Source organism: Solanum verrucosum, unplaced genomic scaffold (genome assembly GCF_900185275.1).
Source record: "Solanum verrucosum unplaced genomic scaffold, falcon-dt-bn FXZP01000289.1, whole genome shotgun sequence".
Lineage (NCBI taxonomy): Eukaryota > Viridiplantae > Streptophyta > Magnoliopsida > Solanales > Solanaceae > Solanum > Solanum verrucosum.
In genome coordinates, this window is record NW_026020016.1 from 809,209 (window position 1) to 822,229 (window position 13,021).

General features: G+C 34.0%; 1 protein-coding gene across 1 annotated transcript; it reads right to left on the reverse strand.

The window, feature by feature from the left end:
• Positions 1–200: 200 nt before the first annotated feature.
• On the reverse strand, positions 201–1,273 carry LOC125820943 (uncharacterized). Its single transcript, XM_049500366.1, has 5 exons — positions 1,109–1,273; positions 918–1,019; positions 711–857; positions 419–482; positions 201–355 (listed from the first exon to the last, which is right to left on the reverse strand). The coding sequence occupies exons 1-5, from the start codon at positions 1,271–1,273 to the stop codon at positions 201–203; spliced, it is 633 nt and encodes a 210-aa protein (XP_049356323.1).
• Between the last annotated feature and the right edge of the window lie 11,748 nt (positions 1,274–13,021).

Consider the following 13,021-nt stretch of genomic DNA (forward strand, 5'->3'; position numbering starts at 1 on the left):
CGATAGACTCTCTCTGCTATAATAAACTTACCAACATGTGTGGAAACACTAAATGGTTCACTAAGTTGCTCAGGAATAACATCAAAATTCATAGCAACATAAGGAGTTACAAAAGACAAACTCGCTCCTGGGTCTAGCAAAGCATAAACAGTAAAGTCAAAGACTTGAATCATACCAGTGACAACATCTAGCAAATCCTCTTACTCTTGGTGACTAGTAATCGCATAGAGGCGGTTTGCTCCTCTGCCAGTACAGAAAGTAGCCCCTCTAGGTGTAGCTCTGTCTAGTGGAGCAACTGAAGACGACTGGGCTTTATTTCCCCCATTACCACTTCCGTGCTTGTTCTTTGGACACTCTCGCATGAAATGCCCAGTCTAACCACACTTGAAACAACCAGTGGAGCCCTCACGACAAATACCTGAGTGGTCCCTACCACACTTGGCGAAGGCAGGAGGCTTACTTCCCCCTTGCGCCATACTACCCTGGGAATAAACAGGTTTAGTTCTGGAATTCTGACCATAGTACTCACCTTTGTTCTTAGGTGCATGTGCACTAGCAGATGAATGAGCAGGTCCCTTTTGTTTCTGTTGGAAGGATGACCGGTTGGTATTACTCTTCTGCTGCCCAGACTCATTCCCTGTCTTAGCCCTCTTGTTCTTGAATTCCTTTATGTCCCTCAGCTTCTCTTCCTCTACTTGTTGCATATAAACCATCAACCTCAAAATGTCCATGTCTCCAATAAGCATTGCTGCTCGGCCCTCTTTGCTTGATAGACGGCCCAACTCAGCAACAAACAAGCTCATTCTACTCCTCATGTCCTTAACCATCTCCGGAGTATATCGGGATAGTTGGGTGAACTTCAACCCATACTCATGCACACTCAAAGAATCTTGCTTAAGTGTGAGGAACTCACGTACCTTGGCCTTTTTAAGTTCCTGGGGAAAGAAACGTCCCAAGAAAGCCTCTTCAAAACATGCCCAACTGGCAGATGGTGCATCTTCAACTCTACTCCTTTTCCACTGATCATACCAAGTCCTCGCAACATTTTTCATCTGATATGCAGCTAGCTCAACTCTCGCAGTATCATCAACATGCATCACATAAACACCTTTTTCAGTTCCTCAATGAAGTTCACTGGGTCCTCTGTAGTGCTCGAACCAGTGAAACTTGGGGGATTCATTCTCAGGAACTCGCGAATCCTTGAAGTGTCAGCCTCTTCTTGTCGAGCTCCTTTTTGCTGCCCAGCTTGATTGGTTACAACCTGACTGAGCATTCTAATAGCCTCTATGAACTCAACATTAGAGACTTCTCCTTGCGGTTGCACTTCAGGTGCATTGGGTAGTTCTTGCTCCTCAACATTCCTTATAGCTGAACGACCTCAGACTGCTCTTCGTGGAGGCATGATTATCTGAAACACGCGTATGCACGAATTAGAGGGAAACTTTTAGAGATAAACTCTAACGCACGAAACGAATATGAAAGAAGTGAAGGAATTCCTAAATGTTGCAGCCTCCTAATTATAGATGTGGCGCGCTTCACACTGTTAACTAGGACTCTACAGACCCGACTTCATAGACTCTCTAGGACTCTTGAACTCTGGGCTCTGATACCAAGTTTGTCACGCCCCGAGCCTACACCCTGGGCGGGACTGGCACTCGAAGACCATTGTTGGCCCTAAGCGAACCCTTAGCGTGACTTACTGAACTCAGCGGAAGACTTAACTCATCAAATAAACATTTATGAAGAAACTAGAATGTCATAAAAGAACATTCAACTGGCCATTTAGGCAAACTCAAGTCTTTAACATAAGAAATGAAAAGTAAAGGTATTTGAAATAACTAACTGACTGTCTGTCTATGAAGCCTCTAAAACAACTGAGATGGATGTTGAGACAAACCACACAACATCCTAATGGACTAAACTAGAAAGCAATGAAAATAGATCCTCTGAAATGCAAGGAGGCTCACCGACTGACTCTGAACTGCTCACTGGATCAACGGTGCGTTGAAATGCTGATCCTAGTTACATGTGTTTGCATCATATGACGATGCAGGCCAACTGACATCAGTACATTGAATGTATGAGTATGCAAGCTGGAATGCTAAAACAACATAGGTTTGAAAGAGAATCTGAAAGAAACACTTACCTTGGCTCTTCTCAACTCAACATAACTGAACTCATTTCAATATAAAGCAATTTAAGACAAGTGTAATATAAAGAAAAGCTGTTTAAAAACATGTTGTCAACTCTGTGTGTATGCAAAGATACATAAAACTCTGAGATGTATGTAAAAATACAATAAACTGATGTATATAAAAATACAATAAACTTTTGTGGGAGTTTCTCTAACCGACAACCATCACATAAGAGCTATAGTGATGATACATTGATCTACCTCACGTTGCCAGCGCATCCTATACCCGGCCAAAGGTATAGGACCTGAACTACTAAGTGGATCCACTAGTCTATTGTGAAAAGGTTTCATCTAAAAAGTATGACCCTTTTCTACCCATTGTGGCTACATGGTTTATAGAGGCTGTGAGTTATCTGAACTCTCCCCCATATCGGTGCTCAATACTACTCCCAAAAATATACTAGCTCTTTATGTTTTTAAAAACATACTTCTTTTTGTGATTTGAGATTAGTGCTAAAAAACTTAGCTCAAAGGCTATCTTGGAAAATCTCAGTTTCCCTGCTTGCTTCATTTAGAAATCAAATTACTTTTTTCTGAAAACTATCCCGAAGGCTCTTTGAAAATCTCAGTTTTCGCTCTTATTAAAATGTGAAAACATTTTTAAATCTCTTTGGGAATACATAGTCCCCATATACTTCTTTGAAGAAAAGAACTTCAACTTTACTCTTTACTGAACTCAAAACTTAAGTCTTAAAACAAAGTTAAAACATTTGTGAAAGACTTTTATAAACTTTAAGAACTTATCTTAACTTGACTCTTGACTTCTCTTGACTTTGACCTTCACTGCTCTTGACTTGACTCTTAACTGATCCTTGAATTGAATTATGGATTCAAGATTTAAGATTTGTGACTGGAAAAATCTCATGTTGTTTAGGAATGATTTTAGATAGCTAAACATGAGAAAAAACAGAAAATCAAAATACGAAGGTGGGTCCGCGACGCGAAGGCATAATTTATTTTTTGGTTCCGAAAACGTTTTTGAGGCAGAACACCTCGTGTCAGCTCCGCGACGCAAAGCAGAAATTTTCAAAATCTGGGACCAAGAGTGAATCGCGCAAGCACTATCAAATTTCGTCCGACGAAATTTCTTCTTCGTTTTTCAGTCCCAATTCACCCAAACTCGATTCTTTTTCTTAAATACTTTTTGATACAGATACCCATCACATGTACGTAAGAACCTAACTCGAAACGATTCTATAATGCGATGTAACGAATTCAAAAACTTCCCAACTCAGTCAAATTCAAGAACAATATATGATTCAAGAATAGGTATCAAGATCATCAATATTCAAATGCTTTTAGCACGAATCCAAACTAAAATAAATATGTTTGGCACGTGGGAGAACGATCCCAACGTTATGAGAGCCTCACATACCTGATCGAAGCAAATCCTTAGCGAAAACACCAACGTTCTTGATGAAATTACCCTTTTCTTCTTCCTCTTTTCTCCTTAGCCCTAGCATGAAAATTCTGATTTTCTAAAACTGACTAAGTTCAGTCTTGACCCTTTTAAACTCCTAAAATCGGACTAAAATAATAGGGTAGTTAAAAGACTAAAATACCTTTTAAAAATCTCGGATTGGACATTTCCTTATTCCAACAGCCCAACTTACAAAGGGGATAACTTGCTCATACAAACTCGGAATCGTGCAAACTTGGCGGCGTTGGAAAGATCATATCTGGAATTACACCTAACTCATCCTGAGCTAGGAGTTATGGTCGTTTGAAGTTGACCAAAAACTCACTTTTCCTAACTTGACAAATTTCCAAATTTTAATTCTTTCAAAACAAAAAAAATGACTATTTCCAATGATAAGTTTCTTCTTAGTTATATCAAATTGCAAGATGTTACATAAATTTTGCATGAAACAACTAAAGTGAAAGTTCTCTAAATTATAAAGTACCAATCTCCAATTTATCTATTTGAACTGATTCATTATTATTTGGTACGCTTGCGCCAAAGTGAACCAAATTCGTTGTTATTAACATCATGAAGTAGCATCTGTATGCCTAGCATAAAAGAGATTTAATAAAACATGTACATTGTGATTACCTTCTATTGGTTGATCATGTTCATGAAATTGGTTATTCATTTCATCAACTTTATCCTTCTTAAGAATAAATAACTTTAATTTATCAAGCTTTTAAGTTATCCGATATCGAGTTCGTAAATGTTTGTTCCTTCACCAACTTCATTAATCAACAACTCTATTTTTTATCCTCATTCTTTTATTCCATTTTCCTAGTGCTTTCTTCTCGTGCCTTCATAATTTTGTTAAGATGTGTTTTATTTATAACTAGATTATTCACCCTTTTAAACTTGGGAGTTGGGAATGCTTAAATACCTCTCTACTCTTTCCCTAACTTCTCCTACGCAAAAAATAATTAGCCTAAGTTGTACATCACATAGAGTTGACAACTTTTGTGCTCAAGTATCGCATTTTCGGTATTTTTTAAATTCTCTTATATAAATATAGTGTGATTAGTAGTTTAATTATTTCATCATCTCGTTTGAAAGCTAAATTAGGATATATCAAGTAGCTTATTGAGATACTGATTTTGTCAACCTATACATTTCTTATTTATTTGATCTAGACTCTACTTGAGTCATCATATTTATCACGATCCACGACCATCTTGCATTCAGACTTCACGTGGATCTGGAAACTAAGATGTCCCAATAAAATCAAGTTCTTTCTATGGATTTGCAACCACGGAAGGCTACCAACAAGTAGCTACTTGCACTCCATAGGCATAAAGGTAAATCCAACTTGTACTATATGCGGGCTAATAGAAACGGATAAACACATATTACTAGAATGTACAAAGGCTATTCGTTTCTGGGATAAAATAGGACTCATTAATGGGGTCAAGATGATACTGGATAAAAGGGAACCAAATTGGCTCAAGGAACTTAAAAATCTAGGAAACCTCTTCATGCACAGTAGCATCTCTTGGGAATTTGCTTTTCCTTTTTATATCTGGAATATTTGGCTAACTAGGAACCACAACCACCACAATGGAAAGTGTATAGATATCTCAACAAAACAGCCGCTAGACAGATCACTAGAGTACTACTACCTTGGAAGTCATAAACCGGGGGACAAAAGGATCACCAAGGAAGTTGAACTAAAATGGAGGCCACCTGACATAGGCCTAAAATTGAACATAGATGGTTCATACGACTACAACACAAAATGGGGGGGAGCAGGAGGAGTACTAAGAGACACCATGGGAAATTGGATAGTAGGGTTCGCAGCAAAGCTAAATGTAAATTGTGCTTTATACTCCGAGATCATGGCTTTACTAATGGGAATTAAACTAGCAGCCAAGCTACAAATAAACACTTTGCAAATTGAAACGGACTCAACGGTAATCCTGGAAATAATAAATACAGGTCATGTCTCGTACACTAACATCATCACTGAATGTAGGGAATTGCTCCGGCAACTGGGGAGCCCGCAGATCAGCCATAGCAGGAGGGAACAGAACCAGGTGGCCGACAAACTAGCTAAGGAAGGTGCGAGACTAATGCAGGGCAACATTTTTGTGGAATGGATAACTCCTCTTGATTTTGTGTTAAAAACGTTACATGCAGACAAGGATGGAGTACCTTTTGTTACTAATGTAATAGCTACTACTGTACCGGATAGTGTACTTTCTATTAATGCAGCTAACTATGTAGGAACTAATGTAAGCACCGGTCACCGGGTTTGTACGGATGCATATTAAGTATATATAAAAAATTTCTCTTTTCGTCCAAAAAAAAAATTGATGAGCAAATTAGTTTTAAGTCATGAATTCTTTATGCACTTTTTAAAAATACTTGAAAAAAGTAGAAAGTCTAACAGTTATTTTGGAGAATATAATCCATGAAGTAGATTTAGGATATATTCAAGGACTCCTTATTTATTAAACCATTCTTTTTAATTATATATTTTAGGACTTTTTAATTATTAACTTTTCTAATAATCTTACCACATATTTTAGGACTTATTAATCCTCAAGTTTCCTAGTATCCTTTACCATATATTCTCCTCTTACCATATATTTTATGCTTTTAATATATTATATATTATAGATATAGATGTAAATAAACCATGAAGTTGAGAGTTAGTAAACTCTGTAATACTTACCACATATCTCTCCGGAGTAGAAACAAGAATAATTAAATCTATTTCTTTAATTTTTCTTCTGATTTTGTTAGTTAAATATTTTGATACAATCATCCAGAATTATATGACTTTATATCTTACCTTATATTATAATAAATAAACGAACTATGGCTTATTATAGTTATTCTACTATCCATGAAGAATTCTGGAAAAAGGACTTGGCATACACACTAATGATAGATATTTTTATTTTTTTATGATGGCGAGTTCTCGACCAATAAAAAAATTTCATTAATTCTATAAATAATCAAAATGTCTCCATTAATATTTGTATAGAATAAAATTAATTTAAAGTTATTCAAGTTAAAGAGAAAGAGGGAGGGAGGATATATATGACAGAAAAAAAAAGATTCAACAACATTCTAAATTGTACCCATAGCAATATTGTATGAACAACAATAAGACAATTTTTTCAAGAAAACAAAATAACTTCAACATATCAATAAAACAAATAACATGATAATAAGGATAGATAAACGATATGAAATATAAAATACCGTTGAAAATAAATATAAATTACTATTGTCTCAGCAATAAAAGCTGTAAATGCTTAATCATAATTAAATTTTAGGGCCCGCCATCATTCTTCTCTCCAACATTGTTGTCATTAAGAATTTTAGATTTTAGTAATCTTAAGAGCACATAGCTAATTAATGATGCCTTTAAGTTCTTCAGCATCAAGTTCATGGGTACTTTTACCCTCTAAAATTTCATTGAACAACAACTCCATTTTTTTGTCCTCATACTTTTGTTCCAATTTCTTAATTCTTTCTTCTCGATCCTTCACAATTTCGATAAGAAGAGATTCATTTAAAACTAGATGATTCATCCTTTGAAATTCATTTACTCTTTTATAAAGGAGGGATTTTCTATTGCTTACACTTAGGTATCTGTTGTTCTTAAACTTCATGTGAGCCATTTTTTTTCCGCAACAAATAGTAGATGTATCTATAAATTTAGAAATACAACAAGTTAAATACTAAAAAACTTAAAATCCTAAATGTGCAACTAACATAATGTGCACTTATTGATGGAAAAAAGACACTATTACCCACAAACTAAAAATCTTGAATTCGTCTCGGTCTATTTTGCAACACTAGTAACAGAATCTTCTTGAGAAACCAGAGTCTTGGGATTGACGATACTCACATTATCACCATCACCATTATTATTAATATTATTATTATCTGGAAGTTGAAAAAATAGGTTAAAATGAGATCCATCTGTTACCCCATAATCCACAAGGGAAATTTCATCGTCATTCAACATGATCGAATCTCCATGTCCTGTATCCAACATGAGAATCAAACGATTCTCTGGTAGTTTTTCTTGATTACTTATTTCTTTTTTCAAATCCGCCACAGATGTATCTTTGGCTAATCGAATGTGAAATAGTGTCCCTGTTAATATTTGTATCACTAAATTCATTTTCTTTCAAAGAGGGTTGGATATTCAGCTTCAGAACCAAAGTGGCTAAAGCACCTTATTAAAACAAAGTGCCCACAACAATGTGAGCCTTATTTTTCATACACTCAAGAAAAAATAGAGAGCACTTTCTTTGTGGGAGAAGAAATTATGATTGAGCAAGTTAAATAAGGACTATGAGTTTATTTATAGATGCCTAATAATAATGTTAATACCATAATTTTATTCACACCAAGGAATGTAAATACCACATAATTAAGTGAATTATTTATTTCGGTGATTTTTGAATTCACAGTCTAAGGACCAGATTTGGTTCTAAATGAATTATTTATGTATTTTCCTAAAATGCTTAAAGTCTAATTATGATTATTGAAATTATAATTCGAAAAGCAGATTTGGTTCTAGGTGAATTATTTATCTATTTGCTTATTTATATTATTATAAAAGAGTGAATATAAATGTTGGTTGACCAAAATTTTATTTAAATATTGAATAAATTTTATACCCATGAGCTCTAATCCTACTTCTTATTGAACATAGTGAACATGCTGTAATATCCTTTAAATATTGAATGACTTTTATACCCTTAATGAGCTCTAATCCTATATCTTATTAAACATACTTCTTTAATACAAAACTTACTTAATATACATAACAAATATTATTTATTACTATTAGAAACGTTAATATATGGCAGGAATACTAGAATTATATTACTACTAGGTACTTATTATAAGAACGTTAATATATGGTAGGAATACTATAATTATATTACTACTAGGTACTTATTATAAGAGTTGGATATGATTATGAAAGTGTAAGCATTATTGATACAATGTGTGGGATTTATACATATACAAGTATAAAAGAGAAATGAGTTTGTTGAACATAAAAGACCTAAAAATAAGAGGAACTAACTACATATATAACTCAAACATACTAACGGACTAGGACTGTACACTCAATATACTAATGTAATAAGAGTCTGAATCCTTATCCTTATCATGACCCCTCAACATTAGCTCGATTTGCTTGAGACCAATGTTGCTAACAAAGTTGGCAAAGGACCTTCTGAGAAGTGCTTTAGTAATGCATTTGCTAGAGCTCCAATTGTAGTATGATGAACTTAAATTTTTCTAGTTTTCACTTGGTCACAGACAATATGAAATTCAATTGCGACATGTTTCATTTGACTGTGAAAGACTGACTAAATTACAATACAGATAAGTGACATCAATATAATGTTATCACAATAAATTTTAGGAGGACAAGACAACTTGACCCAAAGTTCCTGCAATAGACTAGTTTTAGCTACAACACTTGATACAACACTGTATTTTGCTTCAGTGGAAGATCTGGCAAGAGTGTGTTGCTTGTTAGAGCTCCAACTAATTGAATTCTTTCCAAGAAAAATAACATAGGATGAAGTGGAGTGTCTATTGTGGGCAATACCACCCCAATCTGCATCTGAGTATGCGAGTAACTGAGAAAAGTTACCATGTTTGAAGTGAAGGCCATATGTTATTGTTCCTTTAGATAATGAAGAATCCTCTTTGTTGCTTGCAAATGTTTAGTTGATGGAGAGTGTTGGAACTGATCTAGCTTATTTACTGCAAAGCATATATCGGGTCCTGTGAAGGTGATGTATTGCAATGAGCCAATGACCAGCCTATAAAATATGTCACTTGTGGATAGAAAATTGCTCACACTGTTGTCATCCAGCGAGTATTTCCGCAATGAAGCTACTTTGTGTGAGAGTCAATCCATGGGCATGCTATATAACTTCAACATCTCAAAAAAAAAATGTGAAGGACCAAGGTCCTTAATCAAAAATTTATCACCCAACAACTTATTAATTGTTGCCTGGACATGATGCACAGATTGACAAACTTGGAATGAACTATTTACAATGTCCAACTTAAAAAAACAATTCAAATTCCCTTTATTTTTCTTTTGTGAAATCACATCACCCTACTATATGTAGCCAAATATAATTAAATGATTTCTTGTCTAAAATTTTAAATTAACTGTGTAATATTTTATTGACACAAAGATCTATTTATTAACCTACCAATTTATAAAAAAAAAACTAGTTACATAAGTGAGTTAAGTAACAGAGTAATGATAATCAGCAAGTAATTGATTATACTTTTTTATTATAAGAAACTCAATAAAAGTTTGAAATCGCAATAATTACCTTGCTACTATGTCCAAAACAAAGCTCAAATAATTTTTTTGGTTGTTAAGCTCAAACAAACTTTTGGTTTTTTCCTAATTATGAGGAGAGAATTAATTTGGACAAGTTATTAAATATTTTATCTTTCTGATAAATCTTTTGAAGGCTAAGCTCAAACACTTTTTTGAGTTCTTTTCAAATATGAGGAGAGATTTTAGGAAATTATCAAATATTTTACTTTTCTAATAAATCTTTTGATTGTTAAGCACTAACATTTATCAAACAATTTACCATTCTAGATCATCAAGCATTTATTATTTCTAGTACAAACTCTTGTTTTTATTCCTATATTTATCATGTATGAATTGAGCTTTATTTACTATCACAACTTTCTTTACAATCTATCTTTAGTATCCCTTCTGAATTGATGGTGTATCACATATGCATTTTCTGATTCATTTTTTACAAGTCAATAATGTTTTTACTTCATGTGTGAGGTTTATCGATTTCATGGTTTCAAGGAAAAACTTCTGCTAAGAATTAAGGAGTGTCTATTTGGGCACTAGCATATATAGTTGAAGTATCTATCCGGCAGTTGATGTCTGTAAAAATATGATATATGAACCTAACTATTCACTCCCAAAAGCTAACTTATGAGGGGAGAATTGCTCAAGTCCATATAAGCAGAACCACTAATCCATTCCCTTACTAATGTGAGACTTTTACCAACTCTAACACCCCCTTCACGCTCAGGTCCAACTGAAGCATGTATAGGAAGCCCAAACGAGATGAATCTAACTTTGATACCATGTGAAAATATGACATATGGGCCTAATTCAATCCAAAAATCTAACTTACCATGTCAAGATATGACATATGAGTCTAACTCAACCCAAAAAACAAGCCAATGAGGGGATGATTGCCCAAGCTGGTCTCCTTATATGACCTTGGATAATCATCTCCTCAAAAGATAGCTTATGAGTAGAGGATTGTCCAAGTCCATATAAAAAGACTACCAATTTATTCCCCAACCAGTATGGGACATTTACCCTCTCTAACAATGCAACTTTTAGCTTCTATACATATATTTTGTCATTCTTCTTCTTCTTTTTCCGCAAGTAGCAACAAGAGCAGTCGTAGCAGTATGGGGGTTGACATTTATTTTTCTGCCACAAAATTATTATGGTTGAAATCGGGGAAAGAGTTGACAACTCTGTGCTTTCTTAAATAAGTCTATTATTTTTATTTTTTTTATAAAGAAGACATTTTCTATGAGTATATAACTATATTAAAAGCATGAATTTTATATCTCTATATCAAAAGTACGTACTCTTTTAACTTAAAAAAATTAAATTATGTTAATTGCCTTCTTAACTTTAAGATCTAATATTACCTAAAAAAGAAAACAAGTGAGAGTTCTCTTTCTTTTCTTTCCTTTTCTTTTCTTTTTTTCTTTTTTCTCCCTTTTAAGATATTTTTTTATTTAATAAAAAGTGTTTTTCTCTTTTCTTATCACACCTGCATTCTGTGATTCATTCTTTTGACATGTCAATAATATTTGTACTTCATGTGTGAGGTTTATCGATTTAAGGATTTTCAAGGAAAAACGTTTGTCAAGAAGGGGAGGTTTCTCTCAAGTCCATATAAGCAGACCACCAGTCCATTCCCCAACTAATGTGAGACTTTTAGCCACTCTAACACCCTCTTTCACGCTCAGGCCGAAATAGAGCGGACCGAAAGCCCAAACGACATGAATGAACTTGGCTTTGATGACATCTGGATTAACTCAACCCAAAAAGTTAGCTCATGAGGGAAAGATTGCCCAAATCCATTTAAGCAGATCACCAATTCATTTCCCAACTAATGTGGTGGTCTGCTTATATATATGGACTTGAGAAATCCTTTCCTCAAAAGCTAGCTTATGAGGGAGGATTGTCCAAGTCCATATAAACAAACGACCAGCCTATTCCTCAATCAGTGTGGGACATTTACCCACTCTTAGCTGCAACTTTAAGCTTCTATACATGTTTTTTGTTTTTTTTTTTTGTTTTTTTTTTTTTTTGCAAGTAGCAGCAGCAATTGTAGCAGTATGGGGGGTTGACATTTTCATTTTTGCCAAAAAATTATAAATTGGTTGAAAAATTGGTGAGGCATTAGAAGATGTGAAAAATTGGTGAGGCTTTAGAAGATGTAACTTTACGAGATACCTTTTGAGGAAACTAGGATAATTAGTTATTAGGGTTGAAGTAAGGAATTTTTCGGTTCTTGGAGTTTAATATCAATGTCCAAAGTACATTTTATGATGAAACATATTTTCTTAACTAGATGATTGGTTGAACGAAATTGTTCACAAATGTCAATAGATATTATTTTTGTTATAAAACATAATTGCCATTCACTTCTTAAAAATCCACTCAATACATCACAATATTATAAGGTGACAAAAAAAATTTGTATTCGTATAGAAATTTGGCTAACTGAAGTGAAAGTTCTACATCTAATTATAGAAAGTACGAATCGCCAATTTATCTATTTGAACTGCGTCATCATTATTTGGTGCGCTTGCGCCAAAGTGAACCAAAATCATTGTTATTAACATCATGAAGTAGCATATGTATGCCTTGTATAAAAAAATTAATAAAACATGTATGTTGTAATTACCATCTATTGGTGGATCATGTTCATGAAGTTGGTTCTTCCTTTCATCAACTTTAGTCTTCTTAAGAACAAATAACTTAAATTTATCAAGCCTTTAAGTTCTACAACATCAAGTTCATAAATGTTTTTTTCTTCACCAACTTCATTATACAACAACTTTATTTTCTTATCCTCATTCTTTTGTTCCATTTTTCTAATGCTTTCTTCTCGTGCCTTCACAATTTGAGTTTTATTTATAACAAGATTATTCATCCTTTTATATTCGGGAATGCTTAAATATATGGTTAAATACCTCTCGATTCGAATGACCATAAAATAACTTTTCTGGACTAAAAATAATTAGCCCAAGTTGTACATCACATAGGAGTTGACAACTCTTGTGATTCTTTAAAA

Bases quoted from the DNA above. Each gene is read 5' to 3' on its own strand.
- LOC125820943 (XM_049500366.1), bottom strand. From the start codon at position 1,273: ATGCTCAGTCAGGTTGTAACCAATCAAGCTGGGCAGCAAAAAGGAGCT. The intron at 1,020-1,108 runs GTGTTTATGTGA...TGGTATGATCAG, and splicing joins TCATTGAGGAACTGAAAAAG to TGGAAAAGGAGTAGAGTTGA. The intron at 858-917 runs GTACGTGAGTTC...TATGGGTTGAAG, and splicing joins AGGAACTTAAAAAGGCCAAG to TTCACCCAACTATCCCGATA.